General features: G+C 34.0%; 2 protein-coding genes across 2 annotated transcripts in view; both read right to left on the bottom strand.

Moving 5' to 3' along the window:
* Window positions 1–495: 495 nt before the first annotated feature.
* LOC119837117 (pancreatic triacylglycerol lipase-like) lies at window positions 496–8,469 on the bottom strand. The gene is made up of 9 exons (XM_038362622.1): window positions 8,355–8,469; window positions 6,722–6,745; window positions 6,408–6,570; window positions 5,831–5,927; window positions 5,126–5,286; window positions 3,828–3,950; window positions 2,557–2,799; window positions 1,672–1,852; window positions 496–1,109 (listed from the first exon to the last, which is right to left on the bottom strand). The coding sequence occupies exons 2-9, from the start codon at window positions 6,722–6,724 to the stop codon at window positions 962–964; spliced, it is 1,119 nt and encodes a 372-aa protein (XP_038218550.1). The 5' UTR covers window positions 6,725–6,745; window positions 8,355–8,469; the 3' UTR covers window positions 496–961.
* A 2,377-nt stretch (window positions 8,470–10,846) lies between these two features.
* LOC119837211 (myrosinase 1-like) overlaps window positions 10,847–15,144 on the bottom strand; it is a 9,765-nt gene continuing 5,467 nt past the window's right edge. The window contains exons 6-11 of the mRNA XM_038362737.1: window positions 14,608–14,693; window positions 14,070–14,217; window positions 13,255–13,412; window positions 12,644–12,796; window positions 11,725–11,816; window positions 10,847–11,267 (exon numbers count right to left, since the gene is read on the bottom strand). Coding sequence (XP_038218665.1) covers window positions 11,159–11,267; window positions 11,725–11,816; window positions 12,644–12,796; window positions 13,255–13,412; window positions 14,070–14,217; window positions 14,608–14,693 — 746 coding nt within the window. The 3' untranslated portion in view covers window positions 10,847–11,158. The remainder of the gene's footprint in view (window positions 11,268–11,724; window positions 11,817–12,643; window positions 12,797–13,254; window positions 13,413–14,069; window positions 14,218–14,607; window positions 14,694–15,144) is intronic.

The raw sequence follows: 15,144 nt of genomic DNA, 5'->3' as shown, positions 1-15,144 counted from the left end.
GTGAAACCAAACACAAGAAAATACTAACATAATCCTGTTAGTATTTTCAATATAAGTGGTAATTTTTCAATGTTGTATGCATGTTATATATTTTATTATAACGAAGAAATAAATTGTGCAACTTTCAATAATAATAAAATAACAATAAAAACCGATTTAAATCACGTCACAAGGATAGAAATGGGCTCAAGTTATAATTTCTTCTCCTCAACTGCTCAAATGTGTAACTTGTGTTGTCTTTATATTTATTAAAGATGTTTATTTTTCTAAGAGTCCCCAACTCCGGATTTTATATTGAGAAGAAGTAATATAATGAATACAATAAAATATGCTTTGTTTTAAAATGTGTTTTATTTCAATCTCACTTAGAACTAAAATTGGCTCGGCAATCACACTTTTTATATTACTCTTATTTTTTGCCTAGAATCAACAGGCTTAGCTATTTAATATATTATTATAGGTATAAAAAAAATAATTTATAACTGGGTTGCACTACACTCGAAACAAGAGTTTTATTTACATCAATAATTTATCACAAAACTAGAGATACGCCCGGCTTATCCCGTTGTTCCATACGACCATTAAGTCACTCAATGAAGTTGCAGCTTTCTAATAATGAAAGAATTTTTGGAAATCGGTCCAGTGGTTTTTATACGAAATAATTACAGACTAAACAGACAGAGAAATAAATTATTAATAAAATTTAAACCTATCCCTATATTTTCCCACATAATGACTAAAAAAATCGACGTATAGTTTACTGAAAGGCTAAAACATTATACTCTATTACATAAATAATATCATAGTGTTTCTACGATGCGCAAGATTGAAATTATACAATACTGTCACTTCTTTGTTAAAATATATCCAAATAAAAGAATGCAAATCTCATAGTTATTTTGAATTGAACCTCAGTAACGGCCTGTAAACAATAAAAAACTGAGTTCTAACTAAATGGTTATCATCCGAAAATATTTCCAATACTCTGAACGATGCCTTCATTATTCACATACCGCAGGCCGTCCTTGCCCAAACTGTATGGAAACTTGTCTCCAGTTTGGAGATAATATTGTCCCCTGGTGCCTGGCTTAGCTGGGTAGCCCATGTAACTGAAATGTAATTGTTTGAACGTGGATATTATATTATACATTTATAGCGAAGTTGTTTGAAAGGATTCATCATTAACAGTCGGTTATATGTTCACACTTCAGGGACACGGTTCTATGTGGGTTCAGGGCATATTCAATCACGCTAAGTGCGGGTTGGCAGATGGCACATTACGCACTCTTTTTCCTTCTCCGTTTCGAGCAGTTTGATGTGAATAATGCACGGATAGATTGTAAAATCAATTTAGGTGTTACACGTTCGCTCGGTCACAAACGACTTCGCTTTAAGTCCGAGGTCGTTACCACCGAGCCACCACTGCGCTACTGGAAAGATTTTATTTTCTAACAACGTATATTCTCAATCTCTCACTTTTGAACATTCGCCATCAATCGAGACATCATAAAAGACTGTTTTGTGTGTAACAATATAATTTACGACTTTAGTTTTTATTCCCTCACCAACATTGGCTCTTAACTGATAGTAGGTAGACGTAATGTAATACGTACATCAAGCCACTACCAATGTACTATGACTTATGTGTCATGTGTTTAGAACTATATATACCTGATTTCCTTCTCACACTGTCCCTTTTTAAAAGCATCCCAATCCGCACACCTAACAGCTGGGAAGGAATCCGGAGATAATATAGATACGCCATAGAGCAGCCATGCGCGGGAGTGCGAGCACGTCTGCAGCACGCAATCAGGCTGCATCGCGCCGCTGTTGGGGAAGTAGTCCGCGTGGCCTGGGGAGTAAACATTAATACATAAATACGGCTCTGCTTTGAGCCTTCATGCTAAACTGATACAATTTTTTCGAATATATTGTTAGAGAACTCCGGTCTGCAGCGTGCAGACATGCTGTGCGATAAAATTATTTTTTATTAAATTAGTTTTAAAGTAAATTCGGGTTTTTTGAGGCCTCCGGCTGTTGAGCTTGTAATTCATATGAGAATAGAATAATAAAAGTAATGTTATTGGCTTTTTACTGTGTTTTTGTCTCCATCCGGGTGCTCTATGATGCTCACGTCAAACGTAGTAACGAATGGACTAAACTAGTTTAAGATGGGTTCATATTAAAATAAAAAGCAATACGCTAAGCTTAGCTTTTGTATGTCGCAGGCACCTGGTTATAATTGACTTTTCTAAAACGATGCGCTGTTCTTATATACGAGTGGGCACCGTTCAATTGTGTGCAACTGATAACGTATGGTACGTTATCATAGCGAAAATTAAAATGAAAATGCATAAAAATACCTATAGGTACATAAATCTAGGTTGGTTCTATAGCTAATTATTTATTAGTGTATTTTTTATTTTTTGCTAGTTATTAATTACTGTATTTTATTTTGAACTGAATGTAAAAAAGGGGAAGAAATTATGTTTCATTTATTTGTTTTAGTACGACTCAACCACGACAAAAACAATAGATATCATTCACATCACATACCCACAGCATCCTTTATCCCATACACGCCAGCATCCGTATGTATAACATCTACAAAGTCAGCGTCTGTATGCTTCAGTCTCAGTTCAGGATCCACATGGCTAAAGCAGGGTCCCGCGGGATCCAACCCGGATATCCGGCCGAGGTTGCGGCGAGTGAGCTCTTGGAAGGTCTTGCCTGTGAAGCCAGCGATGTGAGCTCCGAGACTGTGGCCGATTATATGGATCTGAGAAGGATCCTGGCCGACTGAAAATAAAGTTCTATAGTTAAAATATAGTTTCAATGGTTGAATTAGATTATAACGAAATATGTATGCATGACTTGTTGAGTGTAAAAAAAAGAAAAAAGAATTAATCTTTTTCTTTCTTTAATTTTAATTATATACGAAGATGATTAAAAATTTCCGAAAAAATTAACCAAACAAGCAAAATTAATTCAATGAAAAACGAGTTCAATAATAAATTCAATAATAAATGAGCAGTAAACAGTTTAATGGTATAAAAGCCTCTTCAAGAACAAGGTGATCGGGATTTCTAAACCTCTATTAATAAGAAAAACGTGGTTTGAATGACATCTTTGCTGTAAATATCCGGAATTGAATAAATTAAATGCTTATAAAATTCATATGATGGTATTTATAGTAGTTAAAATAGCATCGACGATTAGTCTCACTAATTACTATGTTGTTGATATAGTACACTTAATTATAGCACTTCTAGGTCACGGATTGATATGCTTTACTTAGTATATTATGAGATGTAGATGGCTTTGAGTTATGTGAATAATTTGAGGATGATTAATTTCTATTTCTGATTTAATTAGAATAAAGTCAGTCATGTTGTTTTTGTTTATTATTCAAAGTATTATTCGTATGGTACTTTAGCGGTCCGCTGGTAAAGCATAGGTATATAAATATCATCCCTCTAGAACGTACGATACATTCAATCGACGTAATAAAATATTAAGAAATAAAATATTTCGCTAATTCTGACGATTTGAGTGTAACCTTACGGAATCATCGATTTTTTTAAATTCTCAGCGGGACTCCTGAGCGCACCCATCGATATTAGCTGCTCATTTCTGGAGGAACTTATCAAAGTATATATTATAAAGTATCTTCTCTAATATATTAATATTACTGACGACCTTGAGTACACCCCTATATCCCTTCTTGGGCTCCCCTACTGTAATTTTCAGTACACTAAAACTGTTTTTTTTAATTAATTAATTATATAATCTATCTCTCTCTCCTCTTTTTTCTCTCTCATACTCACAACCAACCAGCACAGCGAGTAGTTCAGCCAGCGAGCGGCCAATGAAGCGCACGTACGTGGTGGAGCGCAGGTACAACCAGCGGATCAGGGAACTACCGTCCAGAGCCAATACACTGTTATGATCTGTAACGTAATAAATATTAAATATAAATTTAATTTTTAGTTTTATATTGAAATGCTTTATAAATGAGGAATTTTAATTTTTTTGCTTTATAAATGAGGAATAGAGATAATTCGATCACGAGAGGTGTTCGAACCCGCGTTCTTTTGCCAAACCGTAGCGACGCCTAGCCTCTCGGCCACCCGTTATCCCACCACAGTAATCGCCACGGTACAATATTAACTAGCTGATCCGCCAAATACTGTTCTGCCTGGACAAGCCTTAGATGACGATTATGACCCTTTTACCTTAGATGTGTAAATAATAGATTTAGATGTAATTTCTCTCACCTACCTAGAACTGAACTAGTTAAACTTATGGAAAATTTCTCATTTATAAAGCATTTCAATGCTATAAAACTAAAAATTAAATAGTTAAACTTACTTAGAGTACAAAGGCTATAGGTTCAAAATCTCTTCAATAATGGCCTATTAAACGTTGTCCGATAGCCTACATAACTGTAAAATTTGTCGAATAACGTCTCAGCCCCTAAATTAGTCTAGGTTTCAAGTAAAATCGGAGTAGCAGTTTCGCAGTTTACTTAAACAGACCTGCACTTTACACAAACAGACATAAAAAATGTCGTTATATTGTTAGTTATTCCTTCTGTACCATGTTTTTAGAAATTGGTAGTTTTTGATAAAATTTCAATATATTATGCAACAAACTAAATGAAGGTAAAATATTTTTCTTGTTTTTGTTCATGGAACTACGAGTTACGAGTATATAATCGATTTCAAGCTAATTACTAAATAATTTGCAATGACGCGGCTGATGCATAACATCGTTTTGAGTTGATTTCTTTCCCAGTAAATCCGGCTTGAACCTAGGACTCGCAGTCGTACTTACACGCGTTCTACAGTAACCACTATGCCAAGAAATGGTCTAAAGCCGTAGAGGGCTAGATATTTATTATATTATTTACAGTTTTTTATACCTATAAAAACCTACAAATAAACAAGTTTTTCAAGTAAATATGTACTTGATAATAGGCTGAAAACATTTCTAAAAAACTCAAATTTTACACTATGAAAAAGTTTTTAGCATTAAAAACATCTGCACATATTACAGAAGACAATTAATAATATGTTCTATTCAATCATAGTTAAAACAATATTTATGAATAACGTGTACTTACTGTTCTTCAAAAAAGATGAGCTAATGTTCGTAAAGCTATCTTTCGTTGGATTATCTGTGAATCCATGCACAAAGATTATGAATCTGTTATCCGGTTCATATTGGCGCGCTTGCCGCAGCCAGCCAGCTGCTTCCGATATGTTTAAGTTTATAGCGGACCGTCTGAAATATTTGTTAAATTAGTTAAAAACATTTGTCTTAAAGTTACTGTATCACTGGAAAAGGCTGTCTGAAATAATTGTTAAATTTATATAATACTAGCTGCGCCCCACGGTTTCATCCGCATAAGTCTGTATCCCGTAGGAATATCGGGATAAAATGTTGCCTATATGTTTTTCCAGTTGTCCAGCTATCTACGTACCAAATTTCATTGCAATCAGTTCAGCAGCTTTTGCGTGAAAGAGCAACAAACACACACACACATCCTATTTAGAAATTAAGAACTTTTTAACGGATTTCAAACGCGGTCTCCCCGTGACCACGGTCGCTGTAAAGTGTTCGAAACGTCGGGTTAATAATAAATGAATAAATCGCGTTTAAAATCCCTTAAAAAGTTTTTAATTTCTAAATGTATAATACTCGCGTGAAATCAAACACAAGAAAATACTACACACACACATCCTTAAGAACTTTCGCATTTATAATATTAGTAAGAAGGATTAGTAGGATTACACTAAGATTATTATATATTCACATATGAGCCTACCTGTTTTTATAAAATATCCTCAATTGATTTAAATCAGGCTCGTTCTCACCCTGCAGCTGTTCGTACGAGACACCAACTAATTTCTTTACGTGCTTACCTACACAATAAACTCACATCGGTCTTTACTGGCGCATATTTATATAGTAATACGTATAAAATTTCCTTATATTTAGTCTGAGATGCCTGTCAATTATGAAACCCTTACCTATATACCTAATACTCTTTATTGAACTAAGCGAGAGTGAGATTGTAGGAAAGTAAACTGTAGAAAAAGTAGACCCATGTAGTAGTGTAGGTATGGAGCAAGTTATATACATTTGTTTCACTGATCGATTTTCCTTATGGACAAGTAGATGTTTAGCCTTCTGTCCTGCCAGACCGAGACATTTGTTTTTTATGAGTCTCATCGGGAATCGAACCCGAGCAGAAGTTCTCAGAGATGACGCATTTCTGTTGCCGCTATAGCAATCACCGACCGACTCACTTCGACAACGACAGTTGTCAGATTTTTTGTTATTTTTTCTAAGAAGAGACTGAAAAATTCTAAAGCTCCTTAAGAACTTATCGTCAGACTTACATTGCGAAGAGCCAACAGTGGCTATGGTTTCCACGATGGGCAGCTTGGCCGCCACGATCTCTCGTTGGATGCCCTTGCCAATATAGTCCACTATTTGGTCCTTCTGTTGAGCTGATGACAGCGAGAAGAACGCGACCAGCAGGGATATGACGTTTTGTGGATTCTGTTAGATGGAATGCACGTTTTGCTCATTTGCGTAATAAGGAATCAGTTATAGATGATTATAGAATCTGAGGTGATACCTCCCCAGGAACGTAAGTGACAAAAGTAAAAAAGATTTAATTAAGCTATTTTATGCAGCCAAGTTTACGTACCATGTTTTTTATTCCCTCCTCAACCTGAAAAGGAACATGTTTTTTAAATAAATTATATAACAATATATAGACTCAGCGTGCAATGAACTAAACTCTTGCAAATGTAAAACAAACAAAAAAAAATCACAATTTCATAAAACAACATCGAAAAATCACACAAGTCTCTATACGAGCCACACAGAAGCACACACACACACACAACTTACGCCATCGTGTACAACTTTGTACCACACATATATATTATCTTCAACATCCATGGTGCTACTGAAATAGAAATAATTTAAGCCAAGTGAAAACACCTATGATAAATGAGTTTATTTCGATATGCTGTTAATTTTACATATTTTTATTCAACTTAAAAAGAAGTTGTCAATTTAACCGTCTTTTTTTGGCTTTGTTACTTGAACTCGTAGCATTTGACTGGGTGGAGCAATTTTTATGATTTTTTGTTATTTGTAAGGTTCTGCCGATTTTCAGGCGACTTAATTTGTTGTTAACAATAACGAACTTCGAACGTCACTTTTCGCGCCAAATTAAAAATTCACAAACCATTAAACCGCAATAAACACCGTCATAGCCATTTCCTTTGCTAATTAAGTGTAATTTCATTTTATCTCTATATTTATCAGTTAGCTTTCGGTTAATGTATCGAAAATCAATCGACACAAAAATAACGACATTAAACCTACATAAAAAGTGTTCAAAACACAACGATGTTTTAATTATGTCAAAAACATATAAATTACCTACATGTTAATTTGTTTATCCGCGATGGACTCCTAAACTACTCTACCGATTATAATAAAGTCTGCACACTGTGTGCAGTTTGAAATAGGATGAAGAGCTGAAATTTTGAGTTGCAACAAAATTTATATATCAATACAGTAACTTATTATGCATCAAATTATCAATTATGTCAATCTATTTGTGATATTTGATGTCCGGAACGGCTGTGCCGATTATAACGATTCTTTCAACATCAAATAATTGTAGCGTAAATAAATAGTTAGGAGTTAAGTCATGAAGCCTTACGTATAACTGTCTATTGTCGTATTGTCAGTTAGTTGATCTTAAAACTACAAAAAATATTTAGCGATCTTTGCACAAAGTCATCTTCAGATAAACTTTATGTTTCTACTTAAACTTCATATTATTGATCAGTAAAAGGTTTTAATTGCATGTCTTCGCTTATTTAAAGATTACATCAAGGAACTTGGGTCAAGGTATACGCGATTTTATATGAATTAAAGTTCCGATAAGAGGAAATGTCATGGTGCATCCTTTTCCTTATGTAAAAGAACGAACGCTTTAAATTAGCTTTAAATTTTTTTATTGCAGCATATTCAATATTATATACATTTTCTTCACAAAACATATTTTGAAATCCCTGCTTTATTGCGCCGGTGATTTATCCACTTTCATTAAAGATTTTTATTGACCGTGTAATTTTTTGCATTTTATTCCCCTATTGCTTTTGACTATTTTCTTAATTCTTATAAAATTTTTATCTTATGAAATGCTTAACTAATCTAAAAGTGTACATAATGTACTCTAGATCTGTAATGTCCAGATTAAAATTATAATTTTAATCTGTGTTAAATTTAACATGTTATTTTTAATACATAAAACTTACGTTTATGAAAAGAATTAAACACAAACTCTCCACACCAGCGCTCTACAAGCACACCTACACAAACTGTAACACACACTGTGTGCCAGTAGTTTTATATAATTCTTTGCGAGAACTTCGTCCTGCATGGAACCACGAAGCTACGATGTAACAGGAAATTTTCTGCTCTGCATTTTTGTATACAAATAAGCTTTTTTTATTTAATATTAATTATCCTCCAGATTTGACTATGTTAGTGGCGATACACAGATGCAAAAACCAAAATTCAAACATCCAATGTCCTTTCACGGGTCTCAAACTATCTCTTTACCAAATTTCATACAAATGAGAACAGCAATTCCTAAAATCAAACGAACTCCTCCGCTTTATATATTAGTATAAATTTAATCCACAGTTAGAAATATATACATTTATTCTTGAATATTTTTGTGTTCTATATCCTACTAATATTATAAACGCGATGGTGTGTATGGATGGATGTATGGATGATTGTTACTCTTTTACGTGAAAAAAGCTTATCGTATCTGTATGAAATTAAGTAAAGATATAGATTATAGCCTGGATTAGCATATAGGCATTTTACCCGGGTACCACGCTATATTATCATGGTTATTATGCAAAATACAATAACAAATGTCATGTAATTGATGTTATCGTGTATATTTTATCACATCAATATCTCGGAAGTTTAATTCATTTCTAATTACTGACCTTACAGGCGTGGGAACTTCTTAGCGACAATACAATGTTATTCCATGTTTTATTATGAATCTAGCGATATAACTACTAGTATTGGAGATGTTTGAGTTCGACAGATAACGACAAACTTCGTTAAAATTGGTACATTTAATTAGTTTTATTTTCATTAAAATATATCGAAATTACAAGAGTAATTTAGGAAGTTTAGGTATATTTGTATTGGTGCCAGGTTGCTTGGAATCCTCACATTTATTGTGAATCTTAAATAAAAGATTGACGCGCGTGATAGAGGCTAATACATCACAGTAATTATTCGCCGCTGGGAAATTTCCATCATTTTTATTATTAAGTTGTTGTGTTGAGATCTACAATTAACTTATGTAGATAGAAAAAAATGTAAATGATGGATGACCTACAAATAACATTTTATTAAAAAAACTTATCATAAAGAACGTCGGTTAAATATTTTCGCGAGTGAAATAACCAGTTTAAATAGAGTACCTAGCGCAATGGACATATTTATAAAAAAGGATACGAGATACGGTATGACCTCATGTTGAATCCGCCTTGATGGTAGATCTACCTATATACCAAATGGTACCTGTCTTAATGTATTCAAAATTCTAAGTAATGTGTTTTATACGCTTTATTAAGCTTAGGTTACAATTACGTAACTCGTTTTTATTTTTACAAGTATTTTGTATGGAATACTAGCAGACCAGGGTTACTATGACATCTTGAAGCTGGAATGGAAAAGCTTTTATTACTGCTAAATCCAGTGTGGAAATATTTTTGTCTCGCCCCACGTTTTCCCCCTTTCTTTGGGCTTCGACGGTCCGCCGACAGGTCTGTTTATGATGGTCACATTTGCGCTTTCCTTTAGGGTTACTCCAGAGCTCGTCTTGCAAAACACATTTTATACTGATATGCAATATAGAAAACAAAGACTTCGATTTTTCTTTAATTTTCATCCAAACACTCAAAAATAATACGGGGGGTGTTGAGATAATGTAACGTATAATATTTTTTATATCTATTTAAAACTGGACCTACGCCGAAATTCTTCGGTTCTGGAATTTTCTTTGGAGATGTACGGTTTTTCAAGTAAAATATTGGCTGTTATCTAAGAAAATGAAATTGATTTTTATGTTCTAGTCATAACAAAGTAAATTCCACATTGTATATTAAACTTTACTTAGTTTTGATTACGTAAAACAGACGCAAACATAAATTGTACCATACTTGCGTATTCCGATGTCGGAGGCTCGAGTCATTTGTCACTATCTTACATTTCAATTAATTTTCAATGCGGTTTTTGTATGACTAAGATGTATTTCCTATATGTACGAAGTAGATGCTAGGATTTAAAGTCGTTTTTTTTTATTTATTCATAACTAACCTTCCTCCCTCAGCTTCGCCCGTCTGATCAAAGGAATCCCCATAGGAATGAGAGAAAAAGCTTATAGCACTCTCTAGCCTCTTAACTATGTCTAACTATCAGAATGGTATGAAAAAATCACTCCATTGCCACGGTGAAAGACAAACAAATGTACAGAAAATATGAAAGAGAATCCTTCTAAATAATTAAAAATATATACGAGAAGGTGACGCACTCACCTTCCACGCCTGATAAATATTTAAAGCAAGTATTATGAAAATAAAAATGTAAGGTGTAAGAAATAAACTAACCACATTAATAAAAATGGTCATAAGTTAATAACGCATTTGGATTATATAATATAAATGAAATTTTAATAAATAAAACTAAAGATGGGTGCTTTAACATTTAATTCGTAAAAAAATAGCAAAAACGGTAGATATCACTTCTAAAATTTCTATAAAATTTGAATTTTTGTACAATACAAGCTCAAGAAAAAGGTTAATAAGAAATTACTATACTAATAACTTTTTATGAGTTTAATTTAACTCACAGAAACGTAGCTTTGATCACGTCATGTGAGAACGATTTTTATTCGTATTTTTTCAAGATTTTTTACAATTTTAATTTTTTTTTTAATTTAGTTCTAAGTATATTTTTTACGTATGTTTTCAACTGACTCCGCAAACGTAGGTTTCTCAATTCAAAGCGTGAGTTTATTTGTTCTTTTTTAAAGAGAATGATGGCGAATAACGTCAGCGTAGTACTCTGCGGACGCGCGAGGCGTGCGCGAGCGAAACGGGTCCGTGAAGTTCACCCGCACAAGGCCGAATTTAGATCTGAAAAAAATCATTCGTGTCATTGTTGTCATGTTCAAAATATCATTTATCATTAAATAAAAACAAACACTTTTCCATACAAGAAATTATTATGTTGTTAGACAATATTGGTCAGGTATTTGGCACTTTGATTCACAACTAAGTCCATAAAGTCACAAATTATTGTATTCCTAAGAGTTGTGTGCTATGAAGATGTAGCTGTGATTACACTGTATTCTTGTAAATTCTATCACTCCCCCTTATTCAGAATAGTATATTAAATATATTATATCATAGTTAAAACCTATTTTCCGTTACATCGCGTTTTCCTCAGTCACAACTAGTTTTATATAGGTTAGTTGCGTAACAAACGAAAACTATACTAAATTATCAAAATTAAATACAAAATAAGAATATTATACGTAATTATATAAATTAGTGTATGAATATAATAGAGAATAACACAGGTGGCACTTACGTATATCCGCTGTTCCACTCAAAGTTGTCGAGAAGTGACCACGCGGTGTACCCGGTCACATTCACACCGTCCTCTGTGATAGCTAACAGCACCTGAAATTAAAAATTTAACATTACATATAGTACCTATACGCTAGAGTATTAATAATAAATCCGATAGCAGAAAGTATGCATTGTTAATAGACGCAGTCTTATGTCCTCCAAATGTCACATCAAACATCCAAAATTAGAAAAAGCCTCAAATATTTTTATGGATATTAAAGAAATGTTGCAATACGTATGTATATGTTTTAATGTGTTTTATTAATGTTTTCGTATTTTTCTCGTTGGCGTTATCGTTGTCATGTTTGTAACATATCGAACAGATTCAAGGTTTTGGATAAGTTCTGTTCACCTTATCTGTTAGTAAAAATGAATAATTATTTATGAACTAAAACTCAAAAATTGTTAATTACTGTAATGAAAATCATCAGACTGTTATCCTCGACTTCGTCCGCACGGTAAAAGGAATTCCCGTGGCAATGAGATGTTTCACCGTGGCATAAGCCGTCATTTCATTTCCAAATTTTTAATGCGGGAGTCGAGCACGCTTCTGCATGAATTGGACCAGCACATACCGGGAAAGTACCACACCCCGGAGAAGACGGGCGTGAAATAGTAACATGCTCGTTGTTTCGTACAGTGAGTACGGGAGCCAGAGGCTCGTTTCCGTTTCCTACTATTTCTTTCCAGACGTTAATCCTTTTAAGGCACCACTCCTGCCATTGTTCATGGGCGGTTGTGATCGCTTACCATCAGGCAAACCTAGCTGAAGCAAAGCTCAGCTGAAGCCTCAAGGAATATAACAAATGTAAGTGACAGTGACAATTTTGGTAATATCAGTATATCAGTAAGATAGTATTTTTTTAAACGAAGCTGACCTGCTCCAAATAGTCCCGGAGGTACTGTATCCTGGTGACGTCATCCAGCTCGTCGCTGGAGGTAGAGAAGCCGTTTTCCGTGACGATGATCTCCACGTCCCCGAATTCCTCTCTGATCAGATTCAACTGGGCGCGGATACCGGGGGGGTGGATCTGAGAAGGTCATATATGATAGAAATTCTGATCCACGTGGTAGCGACACGTTTCACCCCATATTGGAATGACTAGTTAGTGGCGGAACAAACTTAAATAATCTTATATCTTTTAATGCTTTTTTGTACGCAACCTCAAATTTCGTTGTGAAAGAAACGACCTGGAGTTATGTGCTCGATATTAAATGTATCTGAAGTATACACAGCACAGCTACATTTTTTTTCGTATAGCGGAGCAAGCAAAGAAACAGGGTCAACTGATGGCAGCAAGTATTTCCAACTAAGAAATCTCAATCTTAGTTAAGCAATCACGTTTGTGTATGAATTAGAACTAAAAGTCAAGATTAATAAACCGTTACGTAAAGTAGACTTCAAAGTAAATTGTATCTTAATTGACATTAAATAATGCATACATGCTCTTTTATTTTTGGTCATGGTGGAAATTCGACTCAAACTTACCACGAGCCAGTCTAAGCCAACTTCCCAGCTCGGATCCGCGAGCAGGTCTAAGTTTAAGTCAAGGTCCCCGTTGGTCGGCCAGAGGAAAAAGGTGCTGTTGTTAGCTTCGCGGACCAAACGGGATGTGTACAAGTTCATACCATAGTAGTCTGCGGTACCTGGAATATGAAATATATAATTAAGTTTATTCGCAAAACTACAGAATTAATTTGAATGGCGGTTATTGTAGATTGTGTTATAATACGCCTTCTGTACTGATGTATCAGGCTAGCACTTGATATTGATATAAAGAGCGGTAGAAATGGCATGTCCATATAAAGGTCAAATGAAAGTTGGTCAGATGCACAACTACATAGACAACTACTCATAGAATACTCACACGCACTGCGCTGGTTCTAGAGAAGCGTGAATGAGCTAAACTGTAACTGTAACTATTCATCAGAATATTTAGAAAAAAATTGGATTAGGAAATGAATTATAAACAGGAATAGCATGTGAAGCTTGGAACTATGTAGGATCTTCCAAAAAAGTTGTATTAAAATTCGCAATTATAACACAATAACACTTGATCGTATGACAAATTTTCCGTTATAAAAATATATTAATGGCATGATGTTATTGAAATAGTAGAATAGTAACAATATAAGATTCGGTAAAAGCATATTATATATTCGAATAACATAATTGTAATCATCATATAAACTGAATATTGTTTCTTAGAACATAATAATGACTTGATTAGTTAAAGCGAAACGCAGCTTTGCTGTCCGCTTTAAAAAAAGGCACTTCGTAATAACTGCACCTTTTTTACTTACCTTTAACAAATTCGATTTCTTCAGCTGTAAACTTGGGCAGTCTAGACGTAGGGTATCCTTCCTCCTCACTATTCTTAGCTATAATACCCTCAACGCTGGGCGGCCAACCTCCCGTCTTCGAGTATATGGGATGGGAGTATATAAATCCCTGTATATTTATTAGTTTAATGAGAACAAAAAAAGGGAACAAAAAATGGTGAAAAATTAGACGGTTTGAGTCGTTTCGTTTGGTTCCAGATAAAAAAATGTGATACGTAAAACGCACGTTGATAATTAATATAGTACCTGGATGACCGAGCTTTGCTCGGTTTAACTTCGTGAAGTTAGATTGTTTATAAGCGTTTTTTCCAAGATCGTTTAGGCATTTTTAAGTGAACGCGTGCATTAGGAAGACACAAAACAATATACACTAACAATATAACTACATCCAAATATCCAAACAAACAAACTAACACATTTATTATATTTGTGTGATAGTGTGATGTATCTGCTCTACTTTTTGAGACTTTTTTTAGGAAAAGAAAAAGAAAATACTTACAAGTTGTCTCGCGAGGTATGTGAGGTCTTCATATTCCGAAGAGTAAGGAGCGTACCACACGTGGTTGTTAACTATACCCACTTTACCTGCAATTCACATATTTATATTAACTCTTTTGAATCGCCATTATTCGGAAAGTAGTAGTTTAGAGAGAAGAGTCGATTAGCTCTAAGGTTTTGTAATTGCTATTCTGATTTGATATAAAATTTTTAATTTTTTAATGTACTATGCTAATCAGTTAAGAATAGGATCGATTCAGCGTCATGGACAGTCAACAGAATTAAAAATCTATGTGAAGAAATATAACGTTTGTATTGAAGCGTGATGGAGTGAGAAAAAATAAAACAAACAGTTACTGAAATTCATAAGAATATGATAAATTCGTCAAGGTCATTGACATTCTAAGTACTGCGTGGATCGCATATTATAATATCCAAGTATCGTTGCAATGCTTAAATATGTTTAAATACCTAGTCTTGCCATAAATATTGTAATAAAGAAAAAAGAAAATTGTTAACTGCAAATAACATTTATTAC

This window comes from Zerene cesonia, chromosome 26, assembly GCF_012273895.1.
Source record: "Zerene cesonia ecotype Mississippi chromosome 26, Zerene_cesonia_1.1, whole genome shotgun sequence".
Classification (NCBI taxonomy): Eukaryota; Metazoa; Arthropoda; class Insecta; order Lepidoptera; family Pieridae; genus Zerene; species Zerene cesonia.
The sequence above is the reverse complement of the archived record's forward strand: the minus strand, read 5'-3'. Positions and strand labels throughout refer to the sequence as shown.